Source organism: Musca vetustissima, unplaced genomic scaffold (assembly GCF_032173495.1).
Source record: "Musca vetustissima isolate MV318-11 ecotype Yass unplaced genomic scaffold, APGP_CSIRO_Mvet_v1 utg2694, whole genome shotgun sequence".
In the NCBI taxonomy this organism is placed as follows: Eukaryota; Metazoa; Arthropoda; class Insecta; order Diptera; family Muscidae; genus Musca; species Musca vetustissima.
Window position 1 is genome coordinate 400,056 of NW_026884399.1, and position 27,386 is coordinate 427,441.

The 27,386-nt window shown below is 34.9% G+C and overlaps 1 protein-coding gene across 1 annotated transcript; it reads left to right on the plus strand.

Moving 5' to 3' along the window:
* On the plus strand, nt 1-27,386 carry LOC133331402 (protein espinas). Its single transcript, XM_061539796.1, is given in 7 exon segments — nt 1-56; nt 205-279; nt 499-1,177; nt 8,913-9,026; nt 9,712-9,840; nt 24,604-24,807; nt 25,772-27,386. Coding segments are annotated over 7 exon segments (2,871 nt in total). The 3' UTR covers nt 27,386.

Below are 27,386 nucleotides of genomic sequence, written 5' to 3' on the forward strand. Positions count from 1 at the left end.
ATGCGATTGTTGAATATTTCCTTAACACTACAAAAGCAACAGCCGGCCTACTATTGGTCAGTCCGTCAGCCCGGCCATTGCAACAAGGATCGTTAAAATACAATTTACACACACGCTCGCACACACACACATTCATAAATTCTGAAACTTTGTACAATGCATTAAAAACTGAATTAAATTGATGTAATTTATTCCGCCATCCAGTCCAAGTCCAACTCAAACTGCAATTGCCTTAACTTTTAACGTCATTGCCACAGAGAATGGCGATACGACGAAGGGGTATATGGTCAGTTGGGAGGTGAAACAGATTTAGTTAAATATAGGTTTTGTCTCGAATACTTATTGAAATTTATGTGGGAAGGTTTTAGATTCCGAATTCATGCTGTTGTTATGATTTCCCTCCCCTTAATCATTTTAATCTCCACCAACGAATTATAATCCATTTAAATGATGTTTTTGTTCTGTTTCTTCTTCTTCTTGTTTCGCCCATCATTGCAGTGCTACGTCAAACACATTAGCAAAGGATTCGTGTGCCACAGCTAGCCAAGCTGCAACAACATCATTGCCGCAGCGGTCTGCACCGAAGAAACCTCATCACGAGTTGCTGGCCGAGGTCATTATGCAACAGCCAAGTGATTACTACACACAAACCGAAAGTGAACTCTTACAATTGGAGGCAGCCGGCGTGCATTTGCCAGCCTATCAATTGCAAGCCGTCGATTCGGCGTTGCAAACACAGCTCGCACAACAACCTGTACAACAACAGACGCAACAGCAGCACCAGCATCATCATCAGCATTCGCATCTGCATAGTCTTCCAGCGCCGAATTTGAACAATAATGATCGCTCTACGCCCACCTCATCATCGAATGCCACACCCACACCCAGTAGCACAAGTCACATTGATCCAGCGTCAAGCAGCAGCAATGGTGGCAGCAGTCACACAGCCGCATCAACACATTTTATGGGGCCCCCACAGCGTCGCCACTGCCAGCCACCAAATAATTTGCCGCTCAGTTCGATCACATCGCCACTGCGTGCCAACTACAAAACGGCAGCCTATTTACACAGTCATCATCAGCAATTAGAATTTCAGCGTAATTCACAGTCGGACGATGACAGTGGCTGTGCGTTGGAAGAGTATACATGGGTGCCACCGGGTCTTAGGCCTGATCAGGTAAGTTCAAGGAACATGTCATAATAATTAATGTGACTTTGGGAAAAGTGGGCAATAAATGACTGAACATATTTAGGAAATTTCACTTTGTCACTGCATGAGAGTTGGTAGTAGGAATTTTTTAGCAAACAAACATCAGCACAGGTGTTGTTTCGATAATCGACGTTGTTTTCACGTGAAAACGACAGGGATTTATAAAAATATTGAAATATTGATTTTATAGTTATACCTTCTGCCATAAGGTGGAGTGTGTATTGAATTAGTCATTCCGTTTGCAAAACCTCGAAATATTCACCGGATACCCCACGATAGATTAAAGATATAGCTCTAAAATTTTGCACACACATTGTACTCCTAGGAAGTTTGGTATTGCAAATGGCATATATAGGTCCACACATTGGTGTAGCTCCCATATAACAGCAACCATCAATATTTGGCATCTTTGGGATTTTGGGCATGCTTTCCAACCGAATTGGCTGTAATTTGTTATTTTGGGTTCCTATTTTATAGCACATCACCATACAAAAATTATTAATATTGACCCAAGTTTCAGGGTAGCCCAATATAGCGCTACTCCCCATTTGTTATTTTGGGGAATTTAGACAATTTGCTGTAATTTGTTTTTTTGGGTTTTGGTGGTTTTAACCCTAAACAGTCGTTCTATGTATATGGTCAGATCCTCTTCACCGTGTAAAATATGTAATATGTTCTGCTTATAATGGCCTCTAGAGCAACTATAATATCTGAAAAAAAGTTTTCGGTTCATTACACCCCCTAAATATTTCAATGTCATTGAAAATTATAGGCGTCGTCCTTGACCATAACCGGAACTTCATGTAAAATTTCAAAGCGATCAGCGCGACCTTTCCGCCCTCTAGGAAGTTAATAGTAATACTAAACAATATCAAAACACACAGACACATTTAAATGTTAAAGTATAACTCCCACATCCGAGTACATACAATAATATAATTGGTATCAATTTAAAGGTCAATAACTCCTCTTGGATATACTATCAACTTCTTGGATTTATGTCCTTCAGGAGTAAATATATATACCCCAGAATAAATATTTTGTCGTTTTCTCACAAAAGTCTAAGTCCATTTGACCCACTAAATATTGACCGATCTTTATAAATAGCCATGCTTGTTCCTTTGCCAGATTTCCTTTCTGGCGTAAAATTTCGTGGTGTTCGTGCCATAATTGTGACCTCTAAAGCGACCAGAAAAAGAACAAAAACATAATTTCATCCCATAAATATTTTGCGGCGTTACAAACTCTTGCGGACACACAAAGCTATAATACCCTGATAACATATAAAAACCTTTAAGAAAAGCTGTGTAGTGTGGACGTCGGTTATATGATACCCCATACAATAAGCACCTCATCCCGATACCAAACTCAATTTGTTGGCAACTTTTAGATAAGAACATGCAGACTCCTTTACATATTTTGTATATCAATATATAAATAAATACCACGTAAAGTATCCGGACCAAATGTTTGATCCATTCGACCCGCTAAGTGTTTATCGTGTAAAATGTTCCGTGCCAACACGCGTACAATTTCAGTGCATTTGCATTACAAATTTGGGATGTAGAACAAGTTATAATACGGTCTAGGGCTATGTGGTGCTACAAAATCTTGGGGATTGATGTTTTTATTTGTATTGCATATATCAACTGAATTTGTATATTCCACATACCACTTGATTGCGCAACATTTTTTAACCTTTTACTTTTTAGTTCGTGAAAGATCGGTCTCATACTGTTTTTGATTATTACAATTAATTTCCCATATATCAAATTTAAGTATATTATGTACTTAAGAAAATATTAATGTATCATACACACCTAATAACATTAAACAAATGTTCCGATGTAACGACGACCTATAATTTGCTCGAATATGGCTAATTGCCATAGAGCCAATGCAACATGCTACTACAAATGCACCTAAACAGGTGCAAACAGAAAAAAACAAACACCGAATGGATTGTGGAAACAATATTTGTTAATGTGGTACCACCTTCTTTCTCCTAGCCCCCACACAACCATTAGTAATTATTGATTGATTGAAATTACCGTAAACGGTAAGAAATGCAATTAAAAATGCTTTCGCCTTTAGACAACCACAGCGGACAGATCAAAATCTATGTTGGGAAATTGTTGAAAAAAAGAAACACGAAACAAAACCAATCGACATCGAAATGCAGTTTGATGTATGCGGTTTTGAGACATTACAACAACATCAACCGAAACATGCGAATGGACAAAATAGTTACAATTTTAATTTGTCTCTCTAATGAACAGGCATTTTTACACGTCCACAGCCAAATCCAAAAACCATGAAATTCCCTGGAAAACAATGTACCACTGAATTGAATTGGAAGAAAAAATACGAAATACGGAAGCAGCTGTTTTGTGGTAGAGTGAATTTTAAAGTTGCGCTTGAATGGTTGGCTTGCGGAATCAATAGAGTGAGTGAGTGAATGAGCGAGTGGTCAAATGGCAGTGTTTGTTGGTTAGTTCGTTTGTAGTCATCGATGATGCGGCTGCTGATTTAATGCCTGGGTGAACAAAGTTAAGGTGGTGTGGAGTTTAATGGGCAATAAACATCACTCTGAGTTATTGGCCAGCGATTTTGACCAAATATTAATGATCAATTGCCAAAGCTTTTAACATTATGCCCATTGGCTTAACTCAAGTGAAACTTATAATTTATGACCTATACAGCCTATGTAAATCTAACAGAAATTTATTGAATATAATCGAGTGATGCTTATACAAGACATGTAGCAAAGAATACGTCAGGAAAAAACTTTTCTTTTCTGTAGCCAATTACAAATGTGTGATGTTTGAATATGGTCAATACATTTTTTTTAAAGCAAGAAATAATTTAAAAATTATGAAACAAAGTTGGAAGAAGATCTCAGACGCAAATTTATGTAATACTTTCTTGTCTACTAAGAAAATAGGTTCAAAACAACTGAATACCTAAATATTGGTCTCATAATATGGTTATGACCAGGGTCATTTACATTGTTCCCAAGAAAGGATTTAGCAGCAGATGGTTTGAAACATTTCGAATTCTACCCTCCAAAACACTTAAGGTTGATAAGGTTATTTTAGCGCAAAATGTCAAGAAATGAGGCCACGAATCACAAAATTTGTAGATATAGCGATATAGACTGGAAAGAACTCCTAAATTTTATGGGTAGACCCAAATTAAGGTAAGACTAAGCTACTTTTAATACTAAACAAAAAATAAATCAGAAGACTGATTGGTATACACACTGTATATCTCAGCCTTCTTCATATTTACATAAGATTGAAACAAGCAGCAGGTGTAGAGTAGGGATAAGTAAATCGACTTTCGACTAATCGATTAATCGACTTTCTTTATTGAAAAGTCTAAAAGTCGAAGTCGACTTTTGATCTGTGAGAAAATCGCAAAGTCGACTTTTCAAGATCGACTTTCGATTTTCTTTATAAATACGTGTTTTATTATCACAAAGCCAAAATTGACCAAAAATTACACATTCCAAAACTTTATTTGATCTGTTGACAACAATATTTCTAAAAAATCAAATTTTAAGTCGATTTTGCTTTAGTCCGTAAATGTCGAAAATCGATTTCGAACAGATTTGACAAAATCGAAAAGTCTAAAAGTCGACTTTTTGGTCAGATGCAAAAATTGAAAGGTCTAAAAGTCGACTTTTGCGCTCGACTACGTATCTCTAGTGTAGAGCGTGTGGGGAAGACAGCGAAACGTTGGAACATTTTCTATGTCACTGCCCACTTCGAACCCATTTCTTGGGAAATGATACTATTCTCGAACTAATCGATCCAAGGGGTTATAAATGGAAAAGACTAAAGAATTTCACTAAGAACAAAGAATTCTTATAGGCTTAGGGAGACAAAATCTTTAAATTATATCTTTTAATGTATATTCTGTTTTAGAACGCTCAACAGGCCTTATCACTGGCTTAAGTGTATGCCCTACTATTGGACATCTGGTATTTTAACCACCCCTCTTTTCAATCTATTCTTACCCCATCTTTTTTTGAGACAATTTGGATTCGGTTTAGAAATATCCGACTTTTCTGGACATTGCAATTTCCAAAACTGTGTCAAGTTAAAAGATATGCCAACACTTTGTGGGATTTGAAATCCAACAAATTTTGAAAATTTAGCTTATTGAGCTATTTGCAGGTCGAAAAGGATAATTAAAACTATGTCACTCCCAACTGTGGGATCCAATGCTGAGAGTGACAAAGTTCCACATTTTCGGGTATATCACCCGTAAAATTTTCAGAACTTATAAATTTGATATGAATGCGTAGTTAAACTGATTTTAATTAATATGTGGGCATCAAATTCACAATAGTCTCATAAAGCAGTCATTTGATTAAATTTGTTTAAACATTTTTATAAAACTATTATAAAGCGTGAATATCATATACCTACCTGTATACCAAAGGTACGACTTCGGTACCTTTAAAATACCGAAAATATTAAATGTTGCTAAGAACTCAAAACCATACAGGAGCGTGCTTTCTGAAAAATCTAAAGTAAAAAAAAAAATACTTTCTTTAGCAATCAATTTAATCTAACGAACAAAATCTACAAGTTTGTGGTTCAGGACGATGAAAGCATCTCCTTCTTTCGAAATTTTAAAAAGACACCAAACTATATACGATTTATTATCGAAATTAATCATATCAGTTACTCAATAAATAATTACAAGGACACACCTATAATGTGTAGAAAATCTGCTCATTTGATATACTATAATTGCATAGACATTACTTCAGATGGAAAAATTTCAAATTAGCAATTATACATTTATACACAAGGAAACCTAGACGATTTAGATTTCGAACATTGTATAGATATCTTGCACTGTGTGTTTGCTGAATTAATCATGGCGCAGATAGCGGGCGTATCAGCTCGTAACATAAGTATCCTGAATGCCTTTTTAAATCTTATAGTTTTCTATTAATCACCAGACCCACCCAATAATAATCCTATGTCGAGCCATGTATGGGCAATGAAATGAACACAGCTTGTTCGGTTGGAAAGAGCTTTGGCGATTCGCATATACAATTTTTGGCCAACAACAGTTATGTAGTCGTCGGTGGTTGGTATGTGTGTGGATGCCATCGACGTATGTGGGAATATAGTTTAGTTCCCCTCCCATCCAAAAACAGGCTAACTGAAACAGTTTGCACATATTTTCTAACCGTAACTTGCAACGGCAAGTGCAATTAATAATGTGACTGACTCTAGGACTCCCCCTATCACCAGTACCGTAGCCTCTAACACATTCATGTACATACGCATGGGTATACATATGAACACCACCACCCACAAATAATTTTTGAGCCAGTTTGAATTTGGCGTCGCAGACCAAAAGCACCACCGTTCAACCAGCCACCACACATCGCAACTCCATCTACACAATTACCACAGTAGAAAAAAGAACTGCAATAAATTTTCCCGATATACAACACAATCTGTAAGTCGTCTGTGGTGTTGGTGCGAGGGATGACAAAAACGAAAAAATTGGCGAAAAATGTGTAGTAAATCTCAAATCTATGGTCAAGTCGCAACGTAATGTGCGAACAGTTCGACTTGGCACAATGGGCGAGAATGTGGTAGAAAAATAAAACGCTTAAAGGCAAAAACTTAAATAAGATTTTGAGATGTATTTTGGCAAAATTTCGTGTTAGTGTCAATATTTTGAACAAATAATTGAGAAATGTTAGCTAGTTACGGTTTTATACCTTCCACCATAGGTTGCGCATTTCAAATACATTAAATTGATCGGGGACCCTAAAAAAGCCTTTTTTAAAAATGTCATTACAACCATTTCAGTTGGAAATGTGACTAGGTCATCAAACCGCCTAAAATTGGAATGGACACGTAAATAAGGACTTCACGGATGTCAACTTGTAGTAACTTCAATTAAGTTTTGTCTCAATCGGACAAACATAGGCAATATGACGTTTCATTCACATAAAATCGTGCGGAAATATATATTTGAGCTATATATAAATCAGAACCAATTTCAACAAAACTTCAAGGACGTCAATCAGGACTTAATTCAGTACTTTGTGCAAAATTTTGTTTCAATCGGACCAATATTGGGAGTTTGTTGCACCATTTACATAAAATCGGTCGAATCTATATATTGGAGCTATATCTAAATCTGAACCTTTTTCTCCAATTTGTATAAAATCAGACCAAAATATCTGTGGGATCTATATCTAAATCTAAACCTATTTCAACAAAAGTTGACGGATGTACTACTCTATTTACATAAAATCGTACGAAACTATATATGTGAGCTATATCTAAAACAGATTTTCTCCAATTTCAGTAGGGTTCGTCCTCGGGCCAAATAAGTGACCTGTGCCAAAATTCATCCAAATCGGATCATAAATGCGACCTGTACTTTGCTCACAAAAGTACATGGACGGACATGCATAAATCGACTCAAAAAGTGATTCTATGCATATTCACAAAAGGAATCATGGGTATATCTCGATTCTTTTTGCCTGTTACAAACACCACACTGTACCACAGTGTGGTGAAGAGTATAAAAAGGGCGGGCTATACCAAAACGTGGACCAATGTATGAGTCGTTTATTTTGAAAGTGGTTTAGTGGTTTATTTTGAGTAAGGCCACAAACAGACTTAAACCACTTCCAAAATAAATAAACGTAAGGTACATTCAAAATGTCAATACTGTATTTTAAATTTTGCGAAGTCTTTCAATACACAGACTCACTTTGTGAGGTCTCCAGTGAATAATGTTTTTTGTTTTCACATTTTTATTGATATCCCACACTGTTCTTCAATATTAATGATGGGCTCTGGTCGTGGCGCTGGTGATGGTAACTAATTGAACACCACTTGAACTGATGTACACAGCATGAGGGCCGCGACAATAAACTATTGGCTGCCATGAACGACTGCCTTAAAATATGGTTTACGGGAATGAAGAGGAGGGACATATATAAAAATACTTGTTATGGCAAAAAAGGATAGACAAAAACACACACATACATAAATAAATCGACTAATCTGGAGACCAACTGCCTGCAGGGCACTAAAGAAACTATAGCCATTTCTAACGGCTGTATTAGAGTTTTGTTGATAACACTTCACATACATACACACACACACGCCAAACGAGTCATTTGGGTGCATTGCCACAAGTGATACCGGATGATGCATGGCTCGTCATTAGCTTTTAATCGAAATTGACCAAATTGTCATGACTCTAAGGAGAGTGAAAGTACAACATTTTCGTTTTCCAGTGCAAAGTCCCCCCGAAAAAATAATAAAACAAAAACAAAACTACATTACAGGCCGAGACAAACCGCTAGACACTGAGACAGACAAACTGATATCTAAGCTGATGTAGACCAAAATCAGTAAAATAAATGGCCAGTTTATTGTGACCAAATCGAGCTGTGCAGCAACATGAGAAAAATAATACAAAACCAACGACATCGACAATGTAACAGCAAAAGTTATTCCATTGAACCGAACGAATTGTCAATGATAAATTTGAAAAATTGGCAATATTTCTTTTTTTGGGGTTGAATCAAAGGCCACCTAAAATGGCAACATTATGAAACAATTTATTTTTAATACGACGACCATTGCCTAGCGTGTCGTTGCAATTTCGTTAACCGATTGTTTTCTTGTTAATTTACTTCCAGGTCCGTTTGTATTTCTCGCAATTGCCCGACGACAAGGTGCCGTACGTAAATAGTCCAGGTGAAAAATATCGCATTAAACAATTGCTGCATCAGCTGCCACCACAGGACAATGAGGTGAGTAATGTTATCAATTGATTTTGAAATTATAATAAAACGTTTAGGTAATTTAAAAAAAAAAATTATAGAAGAAAGTCACAGTGGCTGAATTAAAAAAATTATATGAATTTCGGAAGGTTTTTTAATATATTTAATAATTTGTTTGAAAAATTCTCCTATGTTTGCAATGTATGTAAATGATGAAAAAAAGAATATTGATCAACATCTCATAAACGTTAATGATTTACGCATTTACGTCAGTATTCATGAGCGCACACCTAGACTGTAAATTGCATGTTTACCACCAACTAATCAGTCAGCCAGCCATTTGCTGGTACTGGTAATACAGGAAATCTATAAAAAGTGGGTCATGTATTTGAGAAAAATTTATTTTTTTCAATTTTTCAGCGCAGCATCTAAATTATGTTTTCAGTTAAACACCAATGTCTTGTTAAGAGAATACACCTCAGGAAATGTGACAATGTTGTAGAATTTATGATTAGAATCCAATAAAGTGAATATAGGAGCGGTACTATAGATTTGCCATTAATGAGGTGACGTGGGAAAAAGGATTTAAATGCAATTTTCTTTCTCTCTGCTTACTGGTATTTAGCTGCCAATTAAGAAGAAGAAAACTCTGTCTATTTTAATTGACTTAAATTGTTTACACTTTTTTTTGGTTTGTTTTTCTCTTTTCCGACAGGTCCGCTATTGCCACTCCTTAAGCGACGAAGAACGCAAGGAATTGCGTATATTTTCGGCACAACGAAAACGTGAAGCTTTGGGTCGTGGTGCAGTACGTCTACTGTCTGATGAACGTCCCTGCCAAAATGTAAGTAAACGATGCAATTTCCACACATATTTTTCAAAAACGAAAACATTCAAAAACATGATCATTAATTAAGTCTTAAATGTATGTGTGTGTGTGTGTTATTTAATTAAACATTTGTATAACTTAAATGGTAATCGTCTTTTTGGACATACTCTTACAGTGGTTAGATGATATCAAATATATTTGTATATACATTTGCCCAAGCGAATTAAAAATTTTATACAAAATATATCCCCGATTCTGGGTGGAAGCATCAAACAGCGACGATAAAGCTTCTCAAATACTACTCTCAGCATGTTTGGTATTGGAATATATCATCCTAGACCAATTTTCGAACCTGAGTGTCCACAGCTTGGAATTTCGTTTTCATTTTAGGAATGTTGAATCAGAAATTCATTTTAGAGGTTATGAAAAAGTTTTTTTTCAAGATTTTCAATGGGATTTTAAACTTTTTATGCCTGTTAAGGTTTGTAACTTTGCACATATATATTTAAAGATTTACAAGTCACAAAAAAATTTTTTATATGTTTTGTTGTTGTTTTTTGTAATTAAAAAAAAATTATATTTATTTATACCCTTTACCACACTAGCGTACCGGGTATTATGTCTTAAAATTAACAAAATGGCGGACCTTTGAAAAAATATTTTTGAAAAATCGCCGAATTTTGACCAAAAACAAAGTTAAAAAATAAGGAAGATCTTCACCGATTGGCTTTATCCTAGTTCATACGATAGCTATACACTTACAGAGAAACGTGTAAAAATTTGAAATCGATTGGGTTATTAGTTTTTGAGTTATCGTGCCCGCCATTCGCAAAAGAGAAAAACGCGTTTAAAGTTTGAGAAGCCCTTTAGCCGTCACTTGATGCTGACACAATAAATCGGCTATATCTTCAAGAATTCTTGAGATTTTCACTTGAAATTTTGTAGAGACATTCTTGAATTAGTGTAGAATCGAATTGAATATAAAAAATGTTGACCCCGAGAATGGGGGTGGGGGTCCCCATAACGAAGTTTTTACTCGATGGGATTTTAAACTTTTTAGCCGAATTTCCTAGGTCCCGCTTTAAATTACGAGTCACAAATTAGATTGTGTATATGAAAGGAGGCCCATAATATGTCTTCGATTTTCTATACAATTAAAAAAATATATATTTTTGTACCCTATACCACACTAGCGTACCGGGTATTGTGTCTTTGTGCATATGTTTGTAACAGACTATTTATGTATGTCCGTCCGTCTGTCCATGTTAAATTAATCAAAGTACAGAGTGATATATGTGAAGACTTTTTGCTTTCCCAAGGACCAAAAAAATCTTGCATATATAGTTTTAGATATAGTTCTATATATTAATCAAGTACAGATTGATTTATGTGAAGTTTTGAAAAAATCGGTTCAGTTTTATATATAGTTCCCATATATATTTTCGTCCGATTTTTAGTAAATGGTGCACCAAAGAGTACTGATGTTTTTATAGGCTAATATGTGTCAAGTTTTGGTAAAATCGGTTCAGACATAGGTCTACACTGCGTATCATAACTAGAGACGCACCTTTAATTCAATTGGTATGTTAGTTGACAAATAAAATGGACTCATTAAGTTATTGTACACAATTAAATTTTCAAAAACACATTTTATTCCGCATAGACATAACGATCAAGATTTATCGCATGTTCATGCTCTTTCGATTTATATAATTTTGTTTCATTGTACAAAAATGAAATGACCTAATGAAATGGAATTTTGTATAGTTATACAGATCTCTAATTTAATTTAGTATAATTTCATGTCTAAAGTCCTTCAAAAATGCAACGTCTGTTAGGATGCATTTTCTAAATATACCCAAATGGTTAAGGGTATCATATAGCCCCGTCCGACTTATTACTTTCTGGTTTAAAAGAGAGTAGGTAAATAGGTTGAATTGTCTCTGTTCATTATAACCGCTTAAATTCCAATCGTATCTAATTTTGGAAATCCTACCATTTTCACATTCAATATTTTTTTACATAACTTATTTTCTTTGAAAATGCTTGGGCGCTGTTTTGCAAAACAAACAATAAGAAATAAAACTAAAAATATATGGATATTTGAATTTCTGCATCAAATATACATATCTCTTAAAATTGCTGTCAAACTTTTCATAAACTTAGACAGACATCTTCTCGCCAAAATATGCAAAGTTTTCGCAAAAGTTTTCCCTTTCGTTTTTTTTTTTCTTGTGTATTCATTCACTCGCTGAAAGGAAACACTTTGCCAGTGCAACTAAAGGAAATCATAAAATGCAACAATTTTGCCACTCCATTTTTTGGTTTGTTTAGTGAGTTTTTGTGACATTTTTTGTTTGGCGAGTTTGTTTATCTGCGAAATATTAAAAACGTTTCATTTTCAGTTTCAATTGGAGTTTGAGTTTTCGCAGAGCTTTTTTGTTTGTTTTCTGTTACAAATTTTTTGTTAGTTGTTTTTTGTTTTTTGAGCTGCTGTTTGTCATCCAACTGCCATTTTCAGTGATTAAAAAAACGAAACGGCAATTGTTGCCACTAACATTACAACTTGGTTCACTTGGTGTATGACAGCTCTGGCGTCCAGACTTACACATGCATTGTGTAGTGTTGGATGCTGGGAGTTGGTGTTAAGACAAAAGTTGGTCTTTTGCGGGACACACTAAAGAGATCCATTTATTTGACAAAAAACTTTGTTGTTGTTTTTTCGTTGTGAAAGACGACAAAAAGATTTCATTAAATGCACATAAACTAAAAGGGGGACGAAAGTGGGAGAAATAGTCCGAAAAAAATTGTAAAAGACGACTGAAGTATTTTGTGTGAGTGTGTATGTATATTTTGTTATTTGTCTAGAAAAACAATAGATTGAAAACAATAATGGTCCAATAACAAAAGTAGTAAAAAATCTTGGAACGAGAAAAACAAAACAATTTGACAAAAAAAAATGTGTCCAAAACAGCTACTGTTGCAAAGTAAATGAAACTTTAACACAGTAAGTTGCATACTTTGCTGTCGCCTTAGAAGTTCTGTAAGAACATATTTAGTTAATTTTACAATCTACACACATATAACAGGGACACTACGTTTACAAATGACAGCAAAGCGTGGTTATTTAGGACTTGTAAGAAAAATCAATCTTTATATATATATATATATATCTACGAGCTCAGGTTCAGAAAATTAGAATTGTAATTTCATCGCATGTTAAAACCATGTTTGAAATGAATTGATCGAATATATGATGAATACAAAACCTTATAACAAAAACCAGTAAGGAAAGTTCGAAAGTCGGACGGGACGACTATATAATACCTTTCACCACTTTGGGTTCCCTCGAAGAAACATACACATGCCGTTCTGCAACCTATACTAAATTGCATTTCATTAGGACAGATTTAGAGACGTTTGCGTACAATGGGACAAATTTGTGGAATTTATTTTCATTATGCGGCACTGTTAAAAATTGAATCTCAATCAGACACCCGTTCCACATGTATATGGAAGCTATGTCTTCATCTGCACCAATTTCAACAAAACGGAATAACGACATTCTAGTCTCTATTTGATACGTTGTGAAAAATTTCCCGTCAATTGGGCAAATGTTAGGAGTTTGTTGCACCATTTACCTAAAATGGGGCGAATATATGTAGAATCTATATTTAAATCGGAACCGGACTCAATTCAGTACGCTATGCCAAAATTCATGCAAATCGAAGGATATATAGGGTATTAGGTGCACTATTTACAATTAATCGGACGAAAATATATATGGGAGCTATATCTAAATCTGAACCGATTTTCTTGAAACTTGACACACATAATTTTCGTCTTAATTCGGTATCATATGCCAAAATTTGAGCAAATCGAAAAATATATAGGGACTTAGGTGCACAATTTACGTTAAATCGGGCGATATAGCTAAATCTGAAACGATTTTCTCGAAACTCAACACACATAATTCTAAACTTTATTCAGTACGCTGTGCTAAATTTCGTGGAAATCGAAGGATATATAGACTTAGGTGCACCATTTACAATAAATATGACGAAAATATATGGGAGCTATATCTAAATCCGAACCAATTTCAACAAAAATAAATCTGTTCCCAATTCAGTACACTGTTTACAATTTTATCTCAATCGGATAAACATTGGTGGTTTGGTGGTGGTGGTTTGGATGACAATATATATGGGAGCTATATCTAAATCTGAACGATTTCCTCCAATTTCAATGTTGTTCGTCCATTGGGCAAATTTCAATCCAAATCGAAATAAACAGTGATTTTACGCATATCCTCAAAAGGAATCTAATCGAGCTTGTCATTCTAATTAATTTTTTTTTTTTTTGAGTATATCTCTTGTAGATATTATTCTATGTTCAGCTACCCTGCAGCTACCAAATTCTTAGCATAGTATAGTATATCGATTTTTTATTAATATTATATTATTAACATTTTATCCATGGTGTAAATAAATATCTATCCTGTTAGACGACTACCAGAAGCAACGTTTTTTTATGTTCGTCCTCCAGCTAGTAATCTTAGCCATAACAATGCACTTTTCATTTCATATTTTATTCTCTTTTTATACTGTTTTGTATTTGCATAAAAGTTATGTGCAAAAAGGACTAACAACGAAAAAAAGTACAAGTGACTGACTGGCTAGTAGTACGTACACCCCATTATGTCTGAGATAATTTAAACTCGAATCCAGTCAATAGCAATTTTTCCACATCCCCGTGTTTTAACGAATATTTCAAACGGAAACGTTTCATTTCATATTTTGTTTGTCTGCTTCTCCATGAATTGTGAAGTTTTCTGCTGAACTCTTGTATGCCATAGTATTGTGTCGCCTTGGAAAAAGGGAAACTGTTCGGTATTGTTGTCTGCCTGGCTTGCCATGGCGGCAAAGCCCTTTTATGAAAAGGAATTTTCGCAACAAAAAGGAAAAAACAGGAGTCTTGTTAGCGTCTTTCTTCTCGTTTTTTTTTTTCATTTTATTTCGCTTCTTTTTAATTAAACATCGTTCTAGTATTATCAAGGATTTTTCTTATTGTTTGAAGACTTTGAAACTTTGAAGTTGTTCCATTTTTTATTTTGCTTTGTTTGTTGTTAAGTGAAAAAAACGGTATTTATGGCAATTTTCTTTCAACTAGTCCTTATTGTTATAATCATAAAAAACGGCGCAGTCTATTGTTTAAAAAGTCGCCGTACAAAGATTTTCACTTCCATTTCCATGACAGGTAGTAGTGGGTAGTATTTATTATTAAGGAATCTTTTGTTATGAACTTAATTTTAGACATGTTCAAAAAGCAATCACTTTTAATGAATATTTAAAGTGGAGAATGTGATGAAACATAACAAAACAGAAGGATGAGAATTCGTTGTAGAAAGTGTTCAATTCAATAGCAAAATTTTACATTATTCTAAAAGAAGTTTATCATTTATATGACATATTCCTGCATATATCGACGCCTCCGTATGCTAAGTCGACTTAGCATGTTCTAAAGTTCTTTACTTTTTAAGATACTACGGTCCTTAATTTAAATTCACTGAAATTTTGGTAATCATCGGCCAATCCAAACCAAAGTTATAAGCAAAAATGTACTTAGCATGGCATATACGATTAAAGAAACTTCCATACTTTGAAAGCTTCTACTGAAAAACTCACTTTTCAGACTTAGCATACTATGGTTCAGAGGCGTCGATATTTCCATGTATAAAATCCTTTTTGGTAATACAAATATACACTGTATCGGGCCTTAAAAGTTGAGGACACACCTTGGCAACCGAATTAGAGCCAATTCGTTTAAAAACGTGCCCAAAATCCCCAAACTACCAAATATAATGAGGGTACAGTTATATGGAGGAAAGCGAACCAATATTGATAATTTTTATACTCCTATAGTCAATTCTGTTGAAAAACTTGCCCAAGCTCCCTAAAATACTGGATAATGGGAGTACCTCAAAAGTGGACCGATATTGATAATTTTTGGCAGGGGGATTTGCATCCCAATGTGAACTCAAGCTACCAAATTACAGCCAATTCGTTTAAAAACTTTTCCAAACTCCTCAAAATACAGAATAATGGGGTGTACCGTTATATTAGGTTGGGGAAAAAGAAATCGATTATTTTTTCGGCAGATGACTGTATAGATTTCTCGTAAAGTATCGATCAAACAATGCTTTATGCTCGTTGGAAGGGTAACATTTCGCAGTAAAAATATACTATATAAAATGCTGTTTTTTGTGTTTGGGTCATTCAGTTGTGAGTTCGGTATGGGGCATTCAGTTGTGATTTCTTTTTCCCCAAACTAATATGAGGTATATTCGACAAATGAAAACATCCAACTAGTAGTAGAATTTCATATTATAAATCATCAAATAATGAAATAACTATTTCCGATTTGGTTTAATTTTTTTATTCTCAATGGCCACAACATATTTCAAATTTGTTTGATTTTCCTCTTCATGTAGGCTATACAAATTTTGACCCTTTTTATATGTTTTAAATGTCTCCTTTCCACTTGAAATAATTCCACATTCAAAACAGATATACAGTCGAAAATATCTCAATAAAGAATTTAAAGTGTTAAAATAATAACCTTCTCCCACTTTATTTCTAATGCTGATATAACAACTTTTGCATAAAACGACACTTTATAAAGAAATCAGGGAAATAGTCAATGGTCCAGAAAAAAAAAACAAAATGAAAAAAACAAGGAATACCAAATATTGAATTCCAGCCATCCATGCTAACGAACACGTCAACGCGTGTCTCTTGCAAAATGTGAAATTAACACACGAAAAAGGAAATGAGAAAATGTCATTCCGTAATGAAGAACGCAAACAATAACGTTGGCATATTTGACAAGGTTCGTGAAAGGATAATGCCAGGACAAAAGAGAAATGAACCCAATACCCCCATGCAAATAATGAAAAAAAAACTCATTCAAGTGTATGCAAACATCCGTAGAAGGAGAACAAGAACTCCTTTCAATTGCTGCAGGTTTTGGCAAAGAAACATAATCAAAGCAAACTGATAAAAAAGTAAGAAATTACAAAAATTCCAAGAAAAAAGTGAATAAAAAAGGCCAAAGGATGAACCAAAAACATTCTTGCAATCTCTGTCAAGCAATCTGTAATAAGTCGACAAATGGCCAAACAGAAAGTTGAAGAAAATGAAAAGATAGAGGACAATGTTTATGTACTGCAAAAGAAATGATAACAAGAACCATTAATAATTCCGGTTCCGGGCAAACTTTGGCATCGTTCGTGCATGAAAAAAAGAATGAAATTATCCAAAGTATTAGTTTGCTAAATACTTTTCCAAATATTAAGGATAAACCCACAGCTTTCCACGTAACGAAAAATAACCCACCGAGAAAGGAGAGAGAAAGTGGGAGAGAAAAAAACAAATGAACAATGCTAACGACCATTTGGATATAAACGAAACGACAGTTGTATTATCAGCCAATGACCTTTTCTTGACATTAGCCTCAGGTTGGGCACTTCAATCAAACTTAGCGACAAAGGGACAGACAGACAAACCGACCTTTCACAAACGAATGAGTGACAATTTGTCAATACAATTATTGTAGACAAAATGTTCGAATTCGAAAAGGACAAATGTAGGTGGCTTTTTTTGACTCGGACTCCTTTGTCAACCCTCTGTTACTGTCAATGCCGTGAAATTAAACTAACAGAACTTGTTGACATTTCGGATGGCCAAACGGACGGAAAAACGGGCGTTAAATGTGAGTGAATGGGAAACAGGATGACAAGGATATAGAATTAATTGGTTTCGATAAGATTAATGAGAAATGTTTGTAATTATTTACAAGGTATTAAAAAAAGTAAAATATTATGGAGTTAAATATAGCAACATTTACTTCGAAAAAAAAACATCTTAATTATTGATTATGGGATTAAGAAGATAAAATCTACGGAGTAAAAGGAGGCGAATAATTGAGGAAATGTTAAATGTTTATTTTATAATTCCTTGTTTTCGGATAAAAACAAAATTTATTGCCAATTTTTTACAATAATTACGGTGATACTGCAATGATTTGAAAATCTCAGGCCAAAGACATAAAAGAAGACATAAAATCTTGTTCATATCTGGAAATATTAATTTTCCCACCTAACGATTAAGGTTGGCATACGCTGCACGTTCGGTTTTGTCTCCAATTGTCCAAAAAGGAAATAAGGCAAATTTTACGGCCTGACTATGTGATACCATATTGGCTCTTCCGCAGTCACTTACACGACTTTCAGAGGCAAAATCAAATTTTAAATCTTTAATAAATCGAAAACAATTAAATTTTTTACAATTCTCCCTTAATACTTTTTTGTATAACTTTAGGAGTACTATCACTGGTAAAAAAGTTGAGAGCCTCCAGTTTTTAACTTTTGAGATAATACCCACAAAAGAGCGGTCACTCACGCGACTTCAAATATACATGACTTTAGACATCACTGCTGAAAATGGGAAAACTCTGCGAACTGCGTGAATATTTTGAACTTTTAATATTTTTTACATGAATAAGAGATATCAAGCATTATAATTGCACTTTCAAAATTTCAAAATTTGGCATATCCTCTATTTGCGAAGGATTTTTCTCGGTCACTCACGCGACATTGTTGATTTTGCAGTTTTTATTTCTGCAGTGTCTGCATATATAGTCTTTAAATTAGTATTTATACTAAGAACAAGAAAAAGAAAAATGACAAATGTGGTATTTCTTTGTATTTTTTTGCTTTACGTATTTAAGCACAATTAAAGAAACGCATTCTTTGACTTTGGTTTACTTTTGCGGAAGTGCGCATATACTAATCTGCAATTTTGACAATACTAAACACAATTAATTCTAAGCCGGCTATATGGAAACTTATTTTGTCGCAATCGCAATAAATGAAAACATATATGGGAGCTATATCTAAATCTAAAAATAATTTCGATAAATCATAACTCAACTTAGTGCGACGTAACTTATTTCTATCACATAAAGTTTGAGTTTACAGGAGGTCGCACGAAGCTATATATGGGACTTAGATCTAAATATCAAATGAATTCAATTCGAACCATTTAAGGGGACCCCCCCCATTCTCGGGGTCAAAATTGTTGTTGATATAATTCGAATCTACACTAATTAAACAATGTCCCTACAAAATTTCAAGTGAAAATCTCAAGAACTCTTGAAGATATATCCGATTTATTGTGTCAACATCAAGTGACGACTGAAGGGCTTCTTAAACTTTAAACGAGTTTTTCTCTAAACATTTTTTTGCGAATGGCGGGCACGATAACTCAAAAACTAATAATCCAATCGGTTCCAAATTTTGCAAGGCTTCTCTGAGAGTGTATAGCTCTCGTATGAACTAGGATAAAGCCAATCGGTGAAGATCTTCTTTATTTTTTAACATGGTTTTTGGTAAAAAATGCATTTTCCAAAAAAAAATGTTCAAATATTTTGTTATTAGAGCGAAGTATTTATAAATGAACAACATATGTTATGAGGAGTTATCATGCCCGCCATCGAAAATGTGGACTTTTCTTTGCACCCAAAAAACAACAACAAAACAACAACAACAAATTTTTGTAAATTATTTTTCTTCCTTTAAAACATATATATGTGCCAAGTTACAAACCTTAACAAGCATTGGCGATTTACCAGCCCATTTAAAATCTTAAAAATAAAAAATTATAAAGGAAATCGGACGAAATTATATACGGGAGATATATTTAAATCTGCACCGATTTTCACAAAGGACTCAACTTCAGCGCATATAAATGAGTTGAGCCAAATATCATCTCATTCAGATTATAAATGCGACCTGTACTTTGTTAAAAATGTTACATCCACAGACAGACGGAGACGCATAAAAAGATTGAGAATATTCTCAAAGTAACTATGGAGCTTTTTTCCATTTAAACAGTATGGTATAAACATTGTAAAGTTCTTCGGGTCGTGAAAAATTCTGAAAATCTTTAAAAATATTCCAAATTGGGTGATACAATTATATTTCAATGGATGGATCACTTTGTCACAATGGATGTATATCGAAATTGTTCAGAAAGCAGGTCATTGCTGAAACATGAGGTATTTTATCCCAAATTTAGGAATTCCTGCCCTATCAGTTCACCCAAAAATAAATTGTACAATATTTGTACCTAAATCCTGCACTCTACCATATATATTTTCGTCCGATTTTAGGTAAATAGTGCACCAAAGTCCCTAAAAAATGCTTTGATTTGCACGAAATTTGGCATAGCGTACTGAACTAAGTCTAGAAAAATGTGTGTTAAATTTCGTAAAAATCGGTTCAGATTTAGATATAGCTCCCATATATAGTTTCGCCCGATTTTAGGTAAATGGTGCACCAAAGTCCCTATATAACCTTCAATTTACACGAAATTTGGATTTATAAGTAAATGAACTCAAAATGTAGCCGAATGCACAAAACATACTGAAATAAATGTAAACTAACATGTGACAAGTTTCGATGAAATCGATTTAGATTTCGATATTTTGCTTCAAATTTATTTACATAATTTTGTCCCATTGTAAGAAGCAACTCTATATCTGACCAAAGATTAGTATAGATTGCAGAATGACATGTTTAATTTCATGTTAATGGTCCTTTAAAAATGCGACGTCTGTTAGGATTCCATCTGTTGAATATACCCAAAGTGGTGAAGGGTATGTTTAGCTCAGAGGGGCTCCGCCGTTGGGAGTCGGTACGCCGAATGCGTCGAGCAGCGGACCGTAGGGGAGGGGGTGTACGAATAGAGCCGTTTGAGGTTTTGTAATAATATTCAATGGTTTATTGATAGGTGGTTGAGTAGTGGTAACAATATTACCTTTGGCAACGATATGGCTGTGCGCAAACGATATTGCGTGGATGTCTGTCCAACTGACAGTATGGTACTCCTTGATGCTTAAAGGAGGCGGCAAAGCAAGTGATAGATAATTATTAGTTAAACGTCAAAAGCGCTAACCCAAGGTTGCAATAAACCGTAGCGCATACATTTTAACTAATAATTGAAGATCTCAACAGGGGTCAATAAAAAGTATTATTTTTCTACAAATCTAAATTAAACAGGTATCTTATAGTCGACCCCGTCCGACTTTACTGCTTTTCTTACTGGTTTATATATGAAAGATATGTGTATATAAATTAGTTTTGGAAATTGAAAAGACTAAGCTGTTTTGTAAGGTAAGGTCAAGATATAAATGCTCAACCAATTTTTTTTTAACTATGACATTCTTTTTATTGAGCATACAAAATTTCATAAATAAACAAACTATAAAATACAAACATAAAAAATTCATACTTTAAATGTTATAACACAAACTTGCTTAATTCCCTACAGAACATTTAGAACAATTTTTGCTAAACTGTTCACATTATTCACCAGCCTGCCAGCCTCCTTTGGTAATTACCATTGTTGTTGTTAATGAGTTATTTTTCCTTCTATTTCTTTCTTCCCGAACTTTTTCCCTATATCATATTAGTACGAACTACACAAATATAAAATTTACAATTTGTTCTTTGTTTTTTTTCTTCATCGTCCTTTCATTCAACTTCGTCAAATTTTCATGTTTTACTTCCGTTTTTCCGCAACATTTAAACAAAATCTTAACTTTTTTCCGGTTTAATTATAACCCGGACTATTTATTAGAATCGAAATGAGACCAAGTACATTATACGTACAACAAGAACAAGAACTAAATGTTGCAAAAACCCCAAGACACACAGCATGGATCCAACTAATTAATGTCATTTGCAGTCATTGGCAGTAAATGTTTCATTGGATTGAAGGTGGTGGGTGTGATGGTTTGGGCCGAGCCTGACTGTAGGATATTGAGGGTGATGGTAAAACTTTTACATAGTTGGTTTTTCAATTACCCCAGAGCGAAATAAAAAGATGGAATGAGAGTGAGAGACCTTTAATGAAACAATGTTAAGTGTCGGTTGCTTTGAAATTAAAACGCGACAGTTAAGTTAGTAATGTTGTCGAGGGGAAGCAGTGTAAAAAGGGGGCACTAAAAAACCATAAAATACATAAATTGAAACCATGCAACCAACATTGGTTTTCGCTAATGTTTCTTATTTTGCTTTTATTGTTTTGTGTGTTTCGTGGTGAGTGTTCGAGTGTGTGTGTGCGTTTGTGCCGACAACATTTCTATTTCCACGTTAATTTTCTTTACTTCTTTGCCTTCTTTGTTGTAATGACATAATTTCCTATAAGTTGGATAACACTTGAATTGCTCTGCTCCGTTGGCTTGTGGTGACAATTAAGCTTTGTGTTTTTTCTTCACTTTTCAAAGAGAAGACGTTAAGTTTCTAAAATAAAAAAAAACGAAGAAGCAACAAAGCGTAAAACATCCTTAAAGCCTTTCAGACACATCTCTATGACCTGCTCATATGTGCGCACTCAAGGATTTTATGTGAAGTGGAACTTTGTATTGAAAGCAAAAGAATCAAAGTAGAATTTTATTCTATTATGTGTAGTCGTTTTTATTATTGTTTATTATGTAGTTATGTTTGTAATGAAATACTGCAATCTTGTTGTTAAGCCCAAGATTTGGAATATACTATGAGTCGAAATATGCGCAGAATACCATCAAATCGGTCCATTCAGATATACTTTGACATCGGTCCAGTCTTTGACATTTAAATAATTTTTTCCGCGGAGAAAATTGACTTTGAAAGCAGAACTCAATCACTTCAATGAATACATATTTTCTGCATATTCTTCAGATTTGTACAATGCAGCTGCTCTAAAACCCTTTAGGTCTAATGTTTTCAGTCCTTAGTTCTAATATTTTGTTATAAAAATACTTTTAAATATTAAAAGTAACCAAAACATTATCTTCTATCTTCCCAATAACCTTCAAGCATATTTTCGGTGTTAATCTACAACCGCAACATTCAATACATATAACCCCTACAGGCAATCAAAGGAAACAACTCCAGCCTTGAACTTAAAAACCTAATGAATAGCCTCAGTTATTTTATTGATATAGACACCCACACCAACTAAAAGTAAAACAAACACACACACGAGTATGCTCGTCGTGCTCCTTTTATACCCGTTTACCTCTAGGGAACACTTTCACTAAATGGAAATAAAAACCTCTGCCACATTTCAGATGTATAGATGGTATTTATGGTTAAAGTTAAGTGCCATGAAACCCCTTTCGCTGTGAAACGTCGTTTTGGAAACATAATAATGTGTCCTCAAGGCACAAATCCTATTTTAATAACCACGAAAGATGTTGAAAATATAAAAAAAAAAACATCTTTAAACTGTTTGTATTTACCCAATGGATGGTGTTATTTTGTTATGTGTCGTTAAATAAAAATTGTTACTAGAAATTTTATAAAATATTTTAATAACTAGTAATTTTTAAAAAGAATTTTTGAAAAAATTTCTATCTTTATTAAAAATGGCCGATGCGCATATTTTCTTTTATTCATAGATTCTTTTAGAGTATATACACAGAATCACTTTCTGAGTCGATTTATGCATATCCGTCCGTCTGTGTGTCCATGTTAAATTTTAATGAATGTACAGGTCGCATTTATGATCTGTATTGGATGAAATTTGGCACAGTTTACTTATTTGGCGCAAGGAGGAACCCTATTGAGATTGGAGAAAGTCGGTTCAGATTTATATAATATATAGCTCTCATATATAGTTCCGTCCGATTTTACGTAAATGGTGCACCAAACTGTCAAGTTTTATCCGATTGAGACACCGTCTTGCACAACTTACTGAAGTTAGTTTAACCTAAACTGTGGAAGGTTTCGTTAAAATCGGTTTAGATTTAGATATAGCTGCTACATATATTTTTGTCCGATTTTATGCAAATGGTCTACCGAGGATCCTATGTTTGTTCGCTTTACATGAAATATTGCATTGCATATTGGAGGGAAGTCGGTTCAGGTTTATATATGACTTCCATTCATATTTTCATCCGATTTTATCTAAATTGTGTACCAAATAACTAAAATTTGGCCGATTGGGATGAATGTTAGCTCATCGTACCAGAATAACGTGTATTGGATTTTATAAAATGTATGAATATGTAGATATAACCGCTCTATATTTCCGTCTGATTTCATGCAAAATATGCACCAAATAATAAGTGTTTCTCCGTCCAGATTTACATACACACCAAAGAACCCAAGCCACTCTGTGATTGACATGCAATTGCTCATAGATTTCAGATTTGTATGTGTATAGCTTGCTTTAATTTAGCTCAAATACCTCTTCCTAATTGTTTGAAATTTTGGGCTCGACTATAGACAGATTTAACAGGCTATATTTCTATATTCTTCTAGATGGTTTTCCCTCACAGAATGCCCCCGCTATTTTATATTATCCCGAAATTAAACATTTTTTTTATAAAAATACAATTTTCTAGGAAAAATATCTCCTTCAAAATATCTTCGAAATCTGTCACTAACAAATTGCATAATATATAAAACTAAGTGTTAAATATATATCAACATCTGTCGCCCACCACCCCTCTTGCCAAGTTAACCAATAACCTTAAACCACTGTATCACCGTATCAAAAAGTGAATCTTATTTTGTACTCAACTGCGAGACTACATCTTCTTAATTTGCTTATATCTGCAAAATACAAATCCATTTGTAAACATGTAAAACACTTTTTTCCTGCCTTGCATTGGCTTGTGTAAACACAATGATATTTATTTTATTTGTTTTTTTTCTCTTTTCTTTTTTAGTGCAACGAACAACTTTCCTCCGGTGACATTGTGGTCTTTGCCCAACGTCTGGGCGCACAAGTCTGCTGGCATCCTGCCTGTTTTGTGTGCTGTGTCTGCAAGGAATTACTGGTGGATTTAATATATTTCCATCGTGATGGTAACCTCTATTGCGGACGACATCATGCTGAAACCCAAAAGCCACGTTGCTCGGCATGTGATGAGGTAAGCTAAACACAACAATATGAATATGTGTTCGTTTTTCTTTGCTATTCTTTTTACCCTGGAAGGTGAAGGCATACATCTACCGAAGCAGCTTGTTCGTCGGTGACAGCAGTAATTTGTCTGTCCATTGGCAAAGCATTTTTTGAATGTCATGCCAATCCTTCGTTGGGCGAAATGATTCCATATCTCAAAAGCAAACCGAGATGATTCTGGTGCTAAGTAGTTTTTTACGATGCATTATTATATTTAATATTATTATGGGGGATTTGGCTTTAATTTGATTGCTTTAAAGTGAAGGCAATAATAAGAACCGAAAAAGACGATGGGATGTCCGACGAACATACTGACGTCAAGCTTAGGTAGTTAGCAATTTAATTCATAAAATCCATTTAAAGTAAAATCAAGAAAAAATAAACAAGGAAACATGTTTAAGAATGCTGACATAGTCGGGCAAACATAAATGACTGCAAGTCTAATTGTGGACGCCACTAGGCCGTAAATGCTGATATTTTGGGATATTAAAAATGGCTTGGGATTGCAGAAAATATCACATAGTTGTGGGCACATTTATTGATATTGTAAATTCCACAATTTTTTGAGATATTAAAAAAATTAAAATCAAAAAAAAAAAAACAAATTATTACATAGCTGCGAGCATTTTTATCTAAAATTTCATCGTTATCTATTAGAATAACGGAAATTTGTATAAACGGTCTACGATAAATAAACTGACAAATTTACCATCGGGTTTCAAATGAAATCCTAAAGTATAAGTGTCTCCAATAACTCTTGGGAAATCTTCTATATTTGCAAAAAAGAGGTTCGACGAGATTGGGAAATAAATTAATGAAAAGAAAACGTATTTATCCTATTGATATAATTCCTTATGTTGAATATTTAAACAAAAGCCACTTTTTCCATGATATATACAAATCTAAAAGAAATTACAATTCTCTATTTCCAGATTATCTTCTCTGACGAATGCACCGAGGCAGAAGGTCGCACATGGCATATGAAACATTTTGCATGCTTCGAGTGCGATCACCAGCTAGGAGGTCAACGTTACATAATGCGCGATGGCAAACCGTACTGCCTCAGCTGTTTCGATACCATGTTCGCCGAATACTGTGATTATTGCGGCGAAGTTATCGGTGTCGATCAGGGACAAATGTCACACGATGGCCAACATTGGCATGCCACCGATCAGTGCTTCTCGTGCTGCACCTGTCGATGTTCGCTGTTGGGACGACCTTTCTTGCCACGTCGTGGAACAATCTATTGTTCGATTGCCTGCAGTAAAGGTGAACCGCCAACACCATCTGACACCAGTTCAGGTCCACAATTACGACCAACTCATCGTGCCAGCACTACCAGCCAAATAGCCAGATCTCCACGACCCGGTAAGGGTTCACATAGCAAAGATCGTCATGGTGGCAAAAGTTCGGGCAGTGCAGGAGATCTGTTGGAACGACAAGAGAGGCAGAGACGGGAAGATTTAGGCCGATTAATGCTTGCACGCAACATGGAAGCAGTTGGAGTGCCCGGTATACCTAGACCGGCCCATCCACCACCTATCGATCTGACCGAGTTGGGTATTAGTTTAGATAATATTTGTGATGGTGACAAGACTATATTTGGAGATCCCAACATAACCGCCTCCCTTCCCGATATGTTAGTATCGAAGGGTGAAGATTCTCACAGTTATCAGAGTATTGATAAAATCATGTTGAACTCACCCACTGCCTCAGATATGACCCAATCCACCCAGGAAATTACCAATGAACTGGATTTGGATAATGAAAACGACAATGGGTTTAATAGCTCACCTCAAGATAATTACGAACGCATAAAAGACGATGACGATGATGATGACGACGATGAGGACGAAGAAAATAATCGCCACCCAACTAAAGAGGTACGTTTCCACAGTATTCAAGACACCATGTCGCGTTCGAAGAGCTACACAGACAACTCGAACGCTAGACGGCGACGACGTAAACGCAACCAATCACGTAGCAACTCCGAAATGCAAATCAATCAGACCAATTTGCGATTGCACAACGCACAGACACAGGCTGGTTCAAGTGCTGTAAGAAATTCGGATAATTGTGATGCAGCCAGCATTTGCTCGACATGTTCGTCCAGTTCCTCCAGTGATATGGACGATTATGTTTACCGTTTGCCGGCACGCAAACACTATGGCGGTGTGCGTGTCTCCTATGTACCCAACGATGCCATTGCCTACGAGAAAAAGAAGAAGCAGGCCATGGAACAGGCGAATACATACAACAGCATTGGTGGTGTAACAACGGCCAACGGTGCTGGTGGACCCATGGCTGTCAGCAGTACCAATTCGACTGCTGGCAATGGCGATGGCAAAAATTGTATAATATCATGACAACCTCCGATTTTGCCACCACCACCATTCAATCTCAGCAGTTATTACATCCTGGACACCATACTGGAGGAGGAGAGATTTGTGGCCATAGAAAAGAAACCTGGTTGTTTTAGACGTTTTTGGAATATACTGAGTTCAAGTAAAACTAAGCAGCAATCGAAACATTTACAAAATGTCTAAA